The sequence below is a fragment of the Dysidea avara genome, chromosome 4 (assembly GCF_963678975.1).
Source record: "Dysidea avara chromosome 4, odDysAvar1.4, whole genome shotgun sequence".
Lineage (NCBI taxonomy): Eukaryota > Metazoa > Porifera > Demospongiae > Dictyoceratida > Dysideidae > Dysidea > Dysidea avara.
Genome location: NC_089275.1, coordinates 36029990 through 36047780, shown reverse-complemented (window position 1 = coordinate 36047780; position 17791 = coordinate 36029990). Strand labels below are relative to the sequence as shown.

The 17791-nt window shown below is 36.6% G+C and overlaps 1 protein-coding gene across 2 annotated transcripts; it reads left to right on the top strand.

The window, feature by feature from the left end:
* Positions 1–174: 174 nt before the first annotated feature.
* On the top strand, positions 175–15772 carry LOC136254831 (uncharacterized). 2 transcript variants are annotated; one of them, XM_066047590.1, is made up of 14 exons: positions 175–280; positions 3764–3905; positions 5936–6022; positions 6082–6357; positions 6587–7351; positions 8337–8645; positions 8928–9029; positions 9443–9712; positions 11841–11978; positions 12032–12094; positions 12784–13062; positions 13171–13310; positions 13752–14124; positions 14929–15772. In XM_066047590.1, the coding sequence occupies exons 2-14, from the start codon at positions 3851–3853 to the stop codon at positions 15657–15659; spliced, it is 3588 nt and encodes a 1195-aa protein (XP_065903662.1). In that variant the 5' UTR covers positions 175–280; positions 3764–3850; the 3' UTR covers positions 15660–15772. The 2 variants fall into 2 exon arrangements, with proteins under 2 accessions (XP_065903662.1, XP_065903661.1); XM_066047589.1 differs by having other exon boundaries at positions 185–280; positions 3824–3905.
* The last annotated feature ends 2019 nt before the right edge of the window (positions 15773–17791 follow it).

Sequence of the window (17791 nt, the reverse complement as noted above, 5' to 3'; positions counted from 1 at the left end):
CTGTAAAGTACTCTATAGTTCAAACAACATTCATCATAGGTAGGTCCAAATCACTGACATGGCGTGATGTGATAAAAATTATGTCGACCATAATTTACCACGAATAACCTTGGATCGAGGACTGACATACGTGACGTTTGCGAATTGGTAACAACGGGTCACGTGTTACGCTGACTTGGCATAATAATAGTTCTTGGAGTTTCCCAGGGTAATCCCCATGAAGTCAGTCCATCGATGGCGAAGTAGAGATGAGCACTGGTCGAGGCACTGGTTTCACTGCGTGAGTCTAAATAGTTGTGCACAGCACGACACTGTTAGCGTATTGTCGTTGTTATCGATTGCACCCAGCCAGTAGATTTACAGTAGAAAAATAGACTGCCAAAATACCAAAGGTAATACTGAATAGTGCGGCTCTTGCAAATACGTATTAGGGTCGGCAGAGCAGGAATGCTATCGCTTCCTTAACAACTAGGATAAATCGATTGAGCGCATGTACGTAGCCTGTGAATGTATGATCTTTGTAGCCTGAGCGATATCAGTTTAAACAGGACGTCTCAGTGGCCATTTTTAAAGGGCGTGGCCAGAGGTGTTATTACTGGCCGCTAAACTGTAACATGTGTTGAGCTAGTTGCTATTGCATCAAAATAAATTAACTATGACTATATGTGCACACAGACAGTTAACTAGCTAGTCTGCAATCAGCTGAAAAGCAGTATCATCCTGGAGCAGACTTCCCTTTACAAAACCTAGGATGTGAACATGGTAGGATGAGTAGGGTCATACAAAGTACACTTAATTACATCGGATTGGACACACCGTCGCCTCAAGTTGAATGCATTTGGTAAGGTGCCTGTAGAAGAGAATGACAACAGTGCTGGGAGGAAACTAGACATCATTTTGGTTCCATGTCCTGCGTCAGTAGTTTTCTCTAACTTGGCACAGTCTCCAAACTTAGATTAGATTGAAAGTGTCTGCAAATGAGTTTCAGATTTAAGATATTATCAGACAATAGTATATTACAGACAACAAAGGCTTGGCTGTAACATGCAATGATCAAACAATTACTCATGTGCAAATATCAACAAAGAGTAATCACATCTTGACTCTCCCAAGCTGCTTTTGTAACCCTAATTCTTGAATGGATACATCCTAGAGAAATATGTCACTATAAATTAAACTACAGCTACATTGTGGTTATTGTAACAGTTACCTGAAAGGAATAGTAGGCGAAGCTTCGGAAGTGTGATCACATGAGCACACAGTGCAAACGCACAATATATTATTAGCTAGTCCATAGATTATGCCATTTAGTCTATCATGTTACGGTTATCTACTGTTAGTTGACTTGGAATTTTCTAGCATCTTCAATGGTCTTAAATCCCTTTGCTCCCAAAGCTTTCTTCCAACTCATAAGGAGCAACAATGAAAACTCCTTATTGCCACTCTCATTGCATGTCATTATTGTCACTCCAGCCATGTCTTAATACAGTACCCATGCACAATAAATATCCTAAAGTTTATTTAGGTGTTTGTTGGAGCTTCATTGCTTGTAGACGTGAGATTCAATACCATGATTTTCAGTGCAAACTCATACTCTAGCCACATCTCCATGGTCAGGTATCAAGGCAACAGTATCTCAGGCATACTGATTGCAAATGTATCACTTATGTTTATTTTCCAGTCAATTTCTCTAGAATTGTGTTACCAAGAGTACATAATATTTATATGGGGGAGAGTAACTAACTTGAATGCATTCACCAAACACCCTGGATAAAGTAACAGCTCAGCCTTTTGTGAGAACAAAGGCTTTGTCCTCATCAACATAAATCAACACCAATCAATGGTTCTCTATTTCCAGTGAAGGTAATGATGATGAAAGGTGAACTTTGGTGAACTTTATCCAAAGTGTTTGTACAGGCCATACTGAGAGTTAGATACTCTCCCCCATATAAGTATTATGTACTCTTGGTTGGTATTACTGTGCATCTTTTCTCTCAAAAATAAGACTAGCGTAAGTCGCCAATTATCAGCACTATTTCATCTAGCGATTGTAATTTTGTATTGGAATAATGTGTGAACTTCCAGTTTGAGCTATTCAATAGAGTAGTCTTTAATCTCTTAGCACACCAAATCTTAATTATTTCATGTGAGTGATCAACGTGTTATAAGTAAAATCGCAAAGCATATCGTGTGCCAACTATCAATTGGCATGAGGCGGAAAACTGTACTTCAGTGATCGATCAATTATTGGCAGATTTTGCAAATTTGTGAATAACTTTCTGGTGCCTTGTTAGTGCATTGTGAAAATTTTGTGGGATATACAGTCCTTGGATAACTCCTTTTCACAGAAGTTTTACGAAGATGAGACTAGCTGTTCGAGAAGAGATAGTCAGGTTGCATACCAGTTTTTTATTTATTAAGGCTTTACAGCACAAGTGCTGAAGGTCTGTAGGACACTTGGTCCTATACAGCCTATCCAGAGTTGTTACATAAAGTGTGTTTGAAAAGGTAGAGAAAGGAGAAAAAATCCATGACTGGACCTGGGCAGCCTCGAACCTGCAGCCATCCAATTAACGCTCGAACGCTTACAGGAGTCTGCCAGTTTCCAATGCAAAATTATTTTACGAAGCTTATTATATTCCGTAGCCTGTGTAATTTAAAAGTGTTGATAATTGGTACCTGCTGGTAATTGGCGACTCACGTTATATAGTAGTGATGTGCGATATAGGATACTTTCCTATCACGATTATTGCACACAATATATCACGACATGATATATATCACGATATACAAACTCATCACTCAGTTTGTGTATTTGCACTGATGACACTTGTACTAGAAGTACAATACAACATGGTACATGACTATCATACAACTTTGCAATCTCTTTTATCAAAAAAGTACAGTGTACAATGACATCTTGGGTAGCTTTTCTCTAATTATAGCTAAAATCTATACTTATAGGCTTATATTACGATATAAAGATTTTATATCATATAAAATTTTATCATGATAATATTATATCGATATATATCACATATCGCACATCACTTATATATCACGTATCGCACATCACTACTATATAGTGTCCTATACTCTCTGGATCTTTTCAGCATCTGGTGGGATGCATATTATCATCATTATTTAATAGTGTGCAGGTAGGCCTTATTACGTAGATGGTATAACAAACGTCAACTATTCCAAGCAAGCTTATTGTAACACCAGTTTGAACTACTACAATTCTGCATGTACGTAATTGCTGCATTTTCAAGTTACAAATGAAAATCATATGAAATGTCACATTGAAAAGTATATCATTACCAAATTCAGTCTTGTATACTGTATATGTGACTGAATTTAACAAAACAAAACTTCCAATTTTCTGACTTTGACCAACTATAACTTGATAACTCAGCAAGCCATTTATCTAAAAATTTCACACAATTCTTCCAGAGCATTGTAAAATACCGAGTCAAAATTTGAACTAATGGGCCAGGCATACTCCTACATTGAGTTATGGTCCTTCAAAATCATATAAAAGTGGATGTGTATGGGAGCCTTGTTTTGTCAAATTTGGTCACATATTCAAATATTTTCCTTTGGGAGGGGGTCATGCCCTTAGCTTCCTGATGTTATCCTGCATCAGACCACACTAAACAATCCACTTTTTAACCTATCCAGATAAAGGTCCTGAATAATAATAACTTTTAACTATATGCTACTTCATTATCTCACATATAATTATGATGTTATTTGTTGGCAGTTTTAAAGGAAGACATTGCAGTACATGTTAACATGTATCTGTTTACATGCTTTTGCATAGATGTGATCATGTCTTACATGAGAACCCATGGCTTCTAATACATTGAAACAGTTGAGCAGTGATAAGATTGATAAACAAGATGGTGAGTTGGGTGTGCTCATTGTTTATACAGTGTAAATACACTTGCCCATATAATATACTGACTGCACATCTGCGTAATATATGGACTGTATCTGTGAAAACCGGTCTTATTGCATTTGATTTTTTCATGCAAGCACAAAGCTTTATGAATGCACTATCAAATTTCACTGTCACAGTCGACCAGAGTAAAGTGGTCTGCTTTTGCTAGCTGCTTTTGTCAAGCACAGTGGTGAGCCATGTATGTGGTCTGAGGTCTTGATGGAGCCCTGGCCAACCAGGAGATGGCTGTGTGCGGCTGTACAGCTCCGTGGTATTGGGAAATGACCTGTACTGTAAATTCCTTTCATTTTAGCCACTTTTCAGCCTTGAATGGCCCTTAACCTGGCCTAATTCATCCCAAAACATTCTTCTTCAATTTTTAAAAGGCATCTTGCCTGCCTTCCAGCCCTCCGCCTCCCACCCCTTTTGGAGCTCGCCTGATACAGCCAACCTCAGTTTAAAAACTCTAAAATAGCGGAAAACTTAGCTGCTGACTACTTCTTCAGTGGATGAACTGGAAGGTAATCAATTACTACAAAACGTGTGAAAAGTTCGTACACGTAGCTATGCCACCATTGGCAAGCTACAACACTCTTAATATTTAAAACTGGCATTTCTCGATACTTTTGAATGGGCGACAAGACCGGATTTCCCAGAGATGGTCACATATTTGTTCATGACTGGTGGCCAAATGTGAAATTTCAAAGCAAGGCACATTCAGTGTAGTCAATGGAAATAAGAGTGGCCAGAGGAACCATGCTCCCCCACCCTACTATTGATTGTAACAAAGGTCAAGAAAATAGTCACATTTATAGCTTTGTTATTTCTTGCAGCAACACAGTGAAAAATTGGTCTATAATACTACAATACATCAAAACTTTTATTGCCTTGAAATTTTCCCTGGGGGAGGGATTCCCCAGACCCGCTAAATAGCATCCAATATCTACTGTATACTTTAAGCTTTTTAGCACATATTTTAGTGCCAACATTGGCTTGACCTGCTCCACCACCCCTGCACAGCTATACAAGAGACAATACAATAGGAGTTTTTTTAGGTACAAAAACTTCAAGTGTTGCATGGGAAAATATTAACTTTTCATTTTGCTATACATTTTACAATGAAATGGTTTACTAAATACAATAATCTTGCTCTACTTGAAGAGACTGGACTTTAAAAATCTCTTTATTCACAACATGATTGAGTGAATCATACTATTTCTAAGAGTGTGAATCCATAATCATAGGTGGTGGAAAGGGCGCGAGGGGGGCTTAGCCCCCTCAGAATGATATCACACTGAAATTATCCTTCTTAAAGTGAGGATGAAAACTGTGATAAAGATCGGTATACTCTAATAGAATGCTCAAATACCCTAATAGAGCAGTCAAGGACTTCATAAAAACGTGTTCCAAAAAGTAGCTTTAAAAAAAGTTGCCTACAGTGGGAATTGAACCAGGTACCTCTTACTTTAAGAGTTGGTGTCTTACCACTGTATCACGTTATTCCAAGTGGCTACAGCCTGTTTTGTACTGCTTATAAATGTTATAATTATGTTCATTAACCCTTAAGTCAATAGCTGAAAGCTTTGCCAAAAACACATTTTAACTGGCAAATAGCTCTGTTTTAAATAGTTTTTACTAGAGATTGGTGTTTTAGTTAAAATGCTTTAAATTGTAGCTACTTATAAAATTACCATAAATTAAATTTTGGTGAACTTTGAGACATTATGAAAGCTAAAATTGCTATGCAACCCTCCAGACCCCCTTCTACCAGAGACCCAGTCAGCCCCCCTCATATCAACTACTTCCTCTGCCACTGTCCATGATCATATTATGTATGAAACTTAAATAGTAAATACATGTACTAACAACTTGATTATGCTTAAAAGGTTCTGTTGATATCATGTGGATGTGCAGCCTGGTGTATGAATGATATGTAGCAAAATCATTAATAATTTTCTAGTACATGGTATTCATTTTTTTTTAAAACCACAGGTACTGTCCTGGATAACAGTAAGCTACATACATCAGCCATAGATATGATGACTAGGGTGGTTGCAGAACAGCTTTACTCCACACCTGGTAGGTATAAGATATGGTTTACGGATAGCTGTTGTAATAAATGCTTGTTTCTTTCATAGGTTTTGATATACTAGAGATCTACAAAGATCATGTGTGTGATAGTTTACCTGCTGACTATAACACTACATTAGTTAGACTACAGACACTGACTGGAGCCTCAGATCACATGATCCAGTGGATACTGACTGGTGACATGTCACAAGTGAACCATCGTATCTACCAGATTGTGTTAGTATATGTGTGGTGTCAACCTCACTTTATTGAATTCTGTGACATCATGGAAGTACTGGCTGATGACAGTATCACTGTGGGACACATTAAAGCACTGAGGAAAGGTATAGTTCCTGAATTAGGACCTACATACATATGTACTACCTTGTTCGCATGTTGCATGTGTGTGAAAACAACATAGAAAATCACAGTCAGAATATCATAATGACATGAGATACACAATAATTACGTACATGTAATTTATTACTACATATACAGTATTTGTGCTATACATACAGTAGGTATTACCCTGGAAATGATAATTGTGCACCTTATAATATTATTCTATGGCAGATCTCATTAGACAACTGTACAGTGATGGACACATTACTGCTGAAGAAACATCTCACCTCGAATCAAGGAAGTTATTTAAAGTTCCTATGGCCTCTAATAATACTCCTTCCATTTCTCCTGCGGTTTGTGACTACAGTATAATCAATGGAAATAGCTCAAATTCAGGTATCTCAGTCATTTGCACTACCAAGGTTGATGCCACAAAATATACTGAGCCACACAATGGTCCTACAGATTACGTTGAAGTGACATCTACTGATTTACTCACGGATGCATTTGGTGTTACAGTTACTGAGCATAATTCCATGGCTACTAATGATGCTAGTGTTATCACTAATGCTGTACCAGAACAAAATATTGACATGACATCTCATACACAAGACCAAGAGTTACCACCACAGTCTGATGAACTTCCTGCTGGCGTAAAGTTATCAGATAAGTTGTATACTGATAATTTAGGCAAAACTGAATCATCGGATACCTCAGAATTGTCCAGTATCATTGTTAACAAAGAACAGGATCACCTGGATGAAACATCTAGTGATAACTTCCCAACATCTACTGAGCAGCCTAAGGATGCTGTGATAAGTACTGACCAAACAGATGCTCCAAATGTTGATGAAAATGTTTCTGAATGTTCTACTTCTGTTGCTTGTGTCAGTAAAGAGAGCCATGAAGAAATCACAGAATCTGATTTGACAGTAAATGGTCATGTAAAGTCAAATTCACTAATTGTGTCTGATCACAAGAAAGACACTGTTAATGGTATGTGTGTGTGTGTGTGTGTGTGTGTGTGTGTGTGTATGTGTGTGTGTGTGTGTGTGTGTGTGTGTGTGTGTGTGTGTGTGTGTGTGTGTGTGTGTGCGCGCGCGCACGCGCGCGCATAGATATTATATACTACATACCCGGGATTGCATACTGACTTCGTTCACACTTATCAACACTGCCAATCTGCATTGTACTTCAATATATGGTCTTCTGGTAGAAATTGTAAACGTTTCCCATAAAAATGGCCACCTCCTGGAGATTTTACTAATACGAAAGATTTAACCTCTTCAGCATTATGTAAACAGTGAAAGGATACACTCAAACACTTCCCAATAGACTGAATTACCAGGAAAACGCTTGAAATACAGCATTAGCATCATGTAAGTGAATTTACAAGCCTCAAACTCGCCACAATATATAATCGAATAACGACTCAAAAAACCAAGCTACAATCATCATGCCTGTCTTAAATGATTCATCTGTGTCCACTCAACCAACAGCATCATAGTAAGTGACATATTTAGCCATTTAACAAGAGCTAAGATCCCCAAACACCTTCCAACAACATGAAGCGGATACCACTATTTTACCACTCAGCTCATGCCGATTTTCTGGTTTTGACACTTAGCCGATCAGGATCTGTTCTCTAGCTATTGGAACTATAGAGGGTAGCAGATATGATGCCGTTGAGCTCCAGTACTACGCAGCCAAGTACAACACTTGCGTGATACACTGCAAAGGAAAAGTGTTAACGAGTACAACGATGATCCTTCCTTTGAAAACTGTCGGCACGCAATCCCGGGTATGTAGTATATACTATCTATCACTAGTATGGTGCGTGTGTGTGTGTGCGTGTGTGCGTGTGTTTGTGAAGTACACTATGATGTATCAATAACATTATGATAGGGAGTCAATGTTAAACACACATAAATGCATAGTTTAAATATATGTGTAATGTGTGTATTTTCCATGTCATGTGTAGCGGATACTCTTAGCAAGACTGCTATACCTGAAACATCAACTGTTAAACTTTCATTGCACACATCAGGGGAAAGACCACAGATCGTGACTCTGAAGTCACATAATACCATATCTGATGGAGCTGAGACTCACCGTACTGTACTGACACAGGGTACTAGCGCCCAGACTGATGAAATCAATCAGTTGATAGACACTATTGTAGATAGTGGGTCATTACCGTATTCCAAAATTGCTTACCTCTGCTTGACCCCTCAACAAGAGAGAACTGAGATGTTTAAGAGAATTTTAGCAGATATACACAAAACACGAGGTACTTCAAGCTCATACTGTTTGTATAATATAGTACAGTGATACCTGTTAATATGGACGGTTGAAAATAAGGACAACAACATGTGCATGATCTGAACACAGGTATGGTAATGGTGCATTGGCACGTATTTTGGAAATCAATACACCTTGATATCAGGACATTTTGGTTGGTCCAAGGTGTCCATCATGCATAGATTTCACTGTGTGGAGTTTAGTTTTCCCCAATGCACACAAAACTGACAGTTTTTTTTTTCAAAAATCATTGTTTTAAATTTTAATACAGGTGAAGAAGTCCACTCCAAAGTACTGGTTGATAGTGATACTACCAGTAAGAAAGTTAGCACTGAGTTACCCAAAGAAATATACGAACATCTGGAATCAGCAGGTGATTATGATTGACTATAATATGTGACTGGACCTGCAAAAATAAGGCATGTGGACATATATGCTTTTTCAAACTTTCACTATCCGTACCTTGTATTACCGTGGTTGCATGGTAAATTTTCCATGGTTGCATAATTTTCAACACTTCTTAAACCTTTATGATAAAAGTTACAGAATGCAATACAGTACCAAGATATGACCTGTTATGTAATAGGGTTTGGTATGTGCCCATATGCCTTGTTTTCACAGCTAGGCCTTGTCACATATGCTTTTATGTATACATGTCCCCGGCTTGTACAAAATAATGGCAATCTGTTGCTTGATGTATTGACATTATATGTGAATTGCTACACAAAATGTCACAACGTGCATTCATATCTTAGAAAGGTACATGAATTAATTGTTTGATTACAGGTCTCACAGTTCTCAAGGCCAAATATGGAGAAATTCTTGAATGCTTTCCTGAGAGTTTTGAAGCCACACTAGGTGCCCTACAGAACTCACTCAACGATTCTCAGATATGTGACATCCTCTCACTCACTACTGGTCACAATCAGAATATACTAAACTGCTTGATCATGCAACTGAAGAGTAAAGAAGACTTGCTAGACTTCTGTGATAACCTTGAGAAGATACCTGAAGTTTCTTCTTCACTACAGAACATTGTAGAACAGCTCAGGAAAGGTATTTCAGTATGTACATATATGTATAGTAATGTGGTAACTCTAATACTGTAACAGCAGGCTCACATTTTTATCCAAGCACTTGTTTGATTGCAACTTTTCAATTACAATATGTGTATGCTTCATTAGAGTAGCTAAACAATGTTTCTGATAAACACACTTATTTGAAAAGTTTTGTTATTACCTGACAACGCACTTTGCTATGTGAAAAATCACAAATCACTGTATCATGCAGCCAAGCAAAGTTAATGCATCTGTGTGCATGACAGACATGTGTGTATTTTACAGAAACCAAGAAAACCAATTTTCTGTGTACATCCCTCAGGTGGCCCATCCGTCATACCAAATTTGAGTTAAATTGGTCCAGTCATCTTTGACATATGTGCCTTCAAAATTTATCTTATTTTCTTTATAAATTATTTTCTTCATCTTCTTCCTCATTAAAAATTATTTTTCTTATTCTACCAAAAATTGTCATAATTCACACAAGCCATATCAGATTCTTTTCAAATATTGAAAGGTAGCACAAACCTTCTGTGCTTTGAAAGCACTGAGAATATTAACTAGGGGATATATAGCCCAAACATGTTTAATAGGCATGATCAAGATACAACAATCACCTGGAAGTTAACAAATACTTGTGAAGGCGTTGGAAAAATTATTCAGGGTTCAAACCAGTTACCTCCACACCTAGATGCTTACCACTCTGCTACTGCTACGTACCAGTTGCTCAGTTTAGTTAATTATAAATGGAAGTTCTAGTGTATTTGATCACCAGAAAATAATTTCATAGATGTATCCATGGAAACACTAGATTGTTTTAGAACATTCTATTTGTGTTGCATAATATGAATGCTCAGAAAAATGTGTGCTCTATAAAACAGGCTACGTATATACTAAACATAACATTTTCTGTTTCATGTTAGTGTTGCCTTAAAAGTCTCCAATTTCTTTCTATTAAGTTGGTGTACTGTAGGTAATCCAAAGGCTACAGCACAAGTTGCTGTCAGTTTTGTGCTAGTCACTGTTACTAATAATAAATATTAAGTTTTCAACATTAATAAAACATTAAGTTGTTAAGCGCATGTGCTTATAATTTTCAGAGAAAACTTTTTGTAAAAATTGTACCATCTGTTAAGCGCATAGGCCTAATAAATAATTGTGGTGAGTGTAACACGGAATCACCACGTTGTGAGAGTAGTTAATAGTTTGTGCCAGTTGCCATGCCAGTGTGTAAGAATATTAGACTCCATTTCTGGGTGAAATCCTTCGTGATAAATATGATTATCACTATCCAGATGGCTGATTTAGTGAAGGAAGACCTCAAGGGAGACTTAAGCACTTGAGGAGACATTAATTTTTTATGTACTTTCAGCTATTCTTGCTGTTTCTTGCTGTGTGTAGTCTTATCGTCACATTTGGCCATGTGTGCTTATCATCCATGGTTAATTACAAGAAATGTGTATGCGCTCAACAAATAATACGCGCTTAATAGATACATGTGTGCAACCCGACTCTACGGTAACAAGATCAAGTTACTATAATATAGAACAGTATGATTTGTTGTCATGTGTACTGGCTAAACTATTTATGTAAACTAGTTGAATGTCTTGCTCAAGTCAGGTAACTGTCAAGGTACAAATCTTCAGTAATGTAACTGAATCTATTTACGTAAATATCAATAATTTATAATGTGAAAACCAATCATACGTGTATGAACTAAGCACATTTCAAGATCGAGCTCTTTCATAGCTCTTTCATAGGTACTGTATACTAGCCCTAGGTACCTTGGGTTATATCTATTTATTGACGGAGCTGTCAGCAGTCATATGCATGCAATGTTTAGCAACTAATAATGATTTCAAAATGGTAGAAATGTCTCTTAAAGTGTAGATCTTCTGTTTACCTGTTGGGAAATATTTAAAAAGATAGACAAATGCCAACATATACAAAGAGAAATGATATCTAATCCAAAACAGCCCAGCTGTGAAATACATAGTATGCGGAGTTCCAAAAATAGGCTAGTATGAAAAAGATTTGATATCAAAGGTGGCTGCCAAGAAATGGCTGCAATGATGACAGTTACTTTGGCAAATATAGTATGCTATTTTTAAATTCATTATGTATAGAAGTGATAAAAGCACTTCAAAGTACTCCCAGTCCTACTAAACCAGTCGAAACTCCTAAAGAACAAAAGACTACTGGATCTGATAAAGACTTTCACAAGGATGCTCCTCCCAAGATGACGCTACCTGATCATCCAGCATGTATGCTATTGTCATTACATGTTGTGTGTATAACATTTCTCCTCCCCATATAGTATTGATGATTCCTAAATCAGATAATTTGTTTGATGCATGGCAAATGGATCCTGATAGTGAAGGTATGTACATTGACGACACTTAAAGTGTTAATGTGAGCTATACAGAATGTATATACAACTCAGTCATGTACAGCGTATATACTGTATATGCAATGGCATGCATACGTATAATTATACTGTAAGCTGTGTACATTGTGTGTACATACGTAACTGTTGGGTAACTTCTGGCAAATGTAACTCAAAGACTAAAGGCTTGATACTTTACTCTCAGTCATTGTTTCAGCTCGACAGATGTCTTTTGGCATACTGCACAGTACGTATGTGCAATGCATGCATCGTCGACTGACCTTTGTCCTCTTTTGTGTCCTCCTTTGTGTCCTATTTCTTTTTTACATGGTGCCAAATTGGAATAGTGCATTATGGCTTCTCTGTGCCATCTATAACAGAAATTGTCTGTATTTCTATAGTGACTGAATTGCTCGCAGAAGTAATAGGTGGAACATGAAAACAAAGCATAGTATAGTAGCCACTTCACTTTTCATGATATATCTGCTGCCAATATCTCTTTCAATGTGGTAATCCTGTAGATAAATATGTATAATAGTGAACATTTCAGTCATATTCTAAAGTAGAGATTACAATGTCCACTAGTATATCTGCAGTTGTATAGGTGACTTCCCTTGTTTCATCATTTTTATCTGAAAATTATATTTCATCTATGTACAACTGTTATTGTCTAATTTACATAGCATTAACAGCTTTAAAGAAATGCTATCCTATTATGATTGATAAGTTGCCATCTAACCATTTCACCACACTACTGAGACTACAAGACCTTGCTGTTCTACCAGGAAAGATTGTGGATAACATCGTTCACTCACCTAGTGCAGAAGTTGGTAACAAGATGATTGTGGACTACCTTATTGGACTGGTGCACACTGAAGAGCATGTCATCACATTCTGTGTCTTGGCTGAGAGGATGTTGAGGGAATTTGATAATTGTATTTGTATCCTAAATTTGAGAAATAGTAAGAGTTTCAGTGTAAATACATTGCAAAGTGCATTGACTATACATATTGGAAAACATTATACAGTGTACTGTCGTATTATATTAATAAAATTAATTTTATCTTTAGCATTATTGATGTCCTGCAAACTAAACACTAGTGACATCCTAACAGTGACCGAAGAAAGCATGGTTGCTAATGCTGTGAAATCTGATAAAAAACCTGATGAAAACATGGAAGGGTTGCCAGATACTACTCACCAAGATAAAGTAAATCTTTAATACCATTTGTGAAAAGCATAATTATTTTTCATAAAGTGCAAAACACATACTACAGAACTTCTATTTACCTGAAACATATTCTATATCATCACATATATAATACCCTGTGTTACTTACTGTTTACCTTTTTGCATCACACGATCATTTGAAACTACAGTTGTGCATGCCTCGTCACCACTTTTTGTATTTACCGAGTGTCTCTAAAAGAATTATTTATCTTGTTGATTTCAACATTTGTAATTGTATGCTTTTCAAATCCTTTTACAAGGACAGTGAAACTATTAGTGATTTATTGTTACCAAAAACTGTATAACCAAAAGCTTGACTGTGTAACTGCAGATTATAACTAACCATGTCTCTAGGTGAAGGCTCCCTTCTATATTGTCACCAAGTAAAATAGAGTATATAAATATGTGTGTGTGTTTACAGGAGTACATACCTAATATAACATCTATAAGGAAATGTTACAAAAACCAGGACTACTGTCAGCCTTATTTGCATGAAAGTGGTGGCAATATGGCAGGATATAAGCAAGGAATAACAATTATTTCAGATGGAGGGAAATATGATGAGACAATAAAAGCAGTTGCAATGGAAGCTCAAAAAGTCACAGATGAAGAAACAGATTTAGAAAAACCGGAAATTAAAGAAAATGGACTAGAATCAATAATAACCTTCTTTAGGAAAGATTTACACAAAGAGCTAGCTTTCAATTTACATGACTCTCCAGATGATCAAAAACCTAAACAATATTATGTTGATTGTATAGAAATTCTCTTCAAAGAATGTACCACTAGTGGAGGTAATACTTACTGTACATCATGTGCATACATTTTATTTTGAAGTAAGTCACCCATACGTTTTACACTCAATTCCTTCCCATGTGCCTGCAGACAAAAAAAAACTCAAATTGTAACAGCTGCAATAAGAGTGATCCACACAATAAAAGTTAGGAAATAGTCACAAGATTAGTTGGCTACTTGCTAAAATGAGACACGTTTTAAGGTCTGTCTTTGGCTAACACCTTGAAATTTTTAATGCGACTAGGCATAAAAGTGTGTCTCATTTTAGCAAGCAGCCAATTAATCCTGCTCGACTTCTTTCCTCACTTTTTGATGCATGGATCATTCTCATTTCTGCTGTAACATTTCGAGCTAGTTTTCCTTAATACTGGTTCCTTACTATCCCTACTGTCTAATTAAAAATGCAGTAATTCAATTCATTATCACATTAATAACTATTTCATGCATGAAATATAGCAATCTGTTGAATTTTGAATTGGTATATTCAAGACTTTCACTTCAACAACTAAGTACTCCAGTTATATGTACTACTGCTGTTGGAAACTTCCTTTGAAACGCTTGACTAAGCCTGTGACCATCATCATTTACCAGTCAGGGAGCTTGGTGATGTTCAGTAAAAGCTTTGATGTTTCGGCCAACCAAGTGTTCACCAGTCAGGGGTCAACACTTGGTTGGAGTGACCATCAAGTTTCCAAGCAACATTATCACGTTCCCCCGAAAAGGTTATTACATAGTCTAATGGGGCATTTGTACAACTGTAGAGTACATTAATTAGGTATGACATGTTTTGTTATTTGATTTAGTATCAATATACTACACTGGATATGGAGAAGAAGGTACTGGCAATTGGTGCTTTAAAGATGGAACAATTAGTTTTCAGGAGATATTCACGTTGTATCAAAAATACCTCACTGGGAAAGTACTATGCATCTTCACTGACTGTTGCTACTCAGGTCAGTGGGTAGTAGAGTGTGCTAAGTGTTTGGATGAGATGGGGATTGGAGCTTGTGGGCATCAAGCAAGAGAAAAGGGAACAATGCTGAAGGTATTTGCATCATGCCAACCAGATCAAAAGGCCACAGTTGACTATTATGTGATCAAAAAGGGAATCTATTTTAATGATGATGATAATTCCACTTGGTTGTACTACAATAAAAAACTATCAGACACCCAGACTACCTGTGGATGTGATTTTACAAAGATTAAGTGTCTACAGCTAGATGGCCCTAAAGCACCATGTCGGTTTTCTGATATACCACCAAAGTGTTCCTGGAAGTGGGAAGAATTACTTTCAACTGATTATGATAACAGACCAGCATCACTTATCTTTACTGTACGTGGCAGTGACAGAGGCCGGAAAGCCTGGCATTTAGTTCTTGTAGAGAGGAAGTTGCTGGAAATCTTCCATGAAACTGTTGCTACAGGCAGTGTTGATGTTGCTCAATTTGGTTTTGTTATTAAGAGTGGTTGGGGCAAAGATCCACCAGATGATATACTCAAAAATGTTGAACTGTATGGTCCAAATCGCTATTAATGCAGTGTGTGTGTCAATTGGTTTTTGTGTGATACAGTTCATTTCAAACTACTGTATTTGATACTTTTTAAATTGTTTGTTTAATAACTTATTAATATGCAAACCTAGTGTAATACTGTAGCTTTGCATGCCCGATTGATTAATGTTTTGATTCAGTTTTCAGAGGAGAATACATAACAGTGTGACTGGATCTGGGAAAACTGGTCTTAATACCCATGACACCAGATTTGATTTTTTACCAAGAACACAAAACTACCTTTATAAACTATATAATTTCATAATCAAAATTAGCTAGACCTGAGTGTTCTGCTTTTGCTGTCAACTTTTCCCAAACACAGTGGTGATCCATACGAGTAATCCGGGCCCCAAAGGAGCTCTGATAATAAAAAGCCTATAGCTTATAGCATACGTGTATATGTCTTTGGTACCACTAGTTTTTTTGTTGGTCTGTTATGAGAAGTAGCTACTACATATGTAACCACTCCATTTTGGGGGGCAGTTATATAGTTCCTACATGATGGGTTGCTGCTACCTGTATCTCGGATTATATTGTCTACAGCACATGCAATATTAGCTAATTGTATGCATGGTACTATACTTTACTATGTGTCCTTTCTGTGATTCTTAAATCATTGAATTAGATTAGCTATAACACTACACACTCATTTATGTATGCAGATGTGTGATGTTGCTATTCCATGTATATATGAAGATAAGACTCTACAGCTTCACTACTTTGCATTACTGTAAAGTGCTAATAATAATAATAAATAAATAATAATTATTATAACTACATTTACTTTAGAAGACAGAGTTACTGTGTATATATGTAAATATTTTATTATGTCACATGATCTGTTGAATAACTGGGATGATACCCCTGAAGATAAAAAGAAAGGTACATATGTCAGTGTGTACCTACCTATAACTTTAATGTGAGTATCTATAGACTTTTAGATGAATGTATGTACATATGCAAGCATATCGATGCGGGCACCATGCAATTAAGTGTATAATATTATAGAGTTATTACATGTGCTTTATGGTGTGATGCATGCACTGCATAGAGATTATTGTATTTTGTGGCACTGCTGGAACTCAAGTCGTATCATAGCTTGGTATACCAACTGCTCCATATGAACTACCAATGTAATATGGAGATAATATGACAACATTGTGACATTTCTTCATGTTTTGACAAACACAAAGTCTGGTGCTACTCTCAAGGAGTGTAATGATAGGATCCTCATATTTCTGGAGGACAGGTTTTCGCGTCATTGTGAATATGATGAGTTCATTGCTATTTTACGGAATCTGGTTGATATGCCTCATGCCCAGACTATCTTAGACCAAATGCAGAAAAACAAGTATGTATTTGAGTATGAATATAGTATGTATATATGATCATATGCAGTGTGCATATTGTACATATGGCTGCACAACTTCGTGCTATTATACAGTATCTATGTTAATACCATACCTGTTCACTGCCCATACAAAAGTCTCAATAGTAGCAGTGAAATTTATCCCGTATTTCACTGACAGCAGTGAAAAAAGTTGTAATTGTAATTTCATTGGCTAACAATGTAGCGCCAATTAGTGTTGACGCATGTTTAGTACATAGTGACAAATTGCGTACATAGCAACGCTAATGCACAGCATGCATATATGCAGCGAGTATGGTATTAACTGGGAATAGCATCGGTAGCAGTGAAATTTGGGATAAATACCACGAGTGTTGTATTGGAAATGGGGATAAATTTCATGAGGCGAAGCCGAGTGAAATTTACCATTTCCAATACAACACTCGTGGTATTTATCCCAAATTTCACTGCTACCCATGCTATTACTAGTACTTATAATTGTGAATTTTTACGGCTTTTCTGTAAAGTTAACATCATATCTACCTACACAGAGACCAGGCAATATGTACATATGTATGTGCTGCATATTGCATTGTTCTAGTTATGTATGGTCAGTTTATACATATAGGTTGAATGGTGAATTGTTACAGAATTACTTTGCTGAAAGGAGAGAAACTTAAAAGTAAGACTATAATAAGCATTATGCGATGAAATCGTTCTAATCTGCTGAATTTGAGCACTACAAATAGCTAGCTAATTAAAAAAATA

Coding starts and splice junctions, on each gene's coding strand:
- LOC136254831 (XM_066047590.1), top strand. CDS start 3,851: ATGGCTTCTAATACATTGAAACAGTTGAGCAGTGATAAGATTGATAAA. Junction 3,906..5,935: donor TAAGATTGATAAACAAGATG/GTGAGTTGGGTG, acceptor TTAAAACCACAG/GTACTGTCCTGGATAACAGT. Junction 6,023..6,081: donor ACAGCTTTACTCCACACCTG/GTAGGTATAAGA, acceptor TTTCTTTCATAG/GTTTTGATATACTAGAGATC.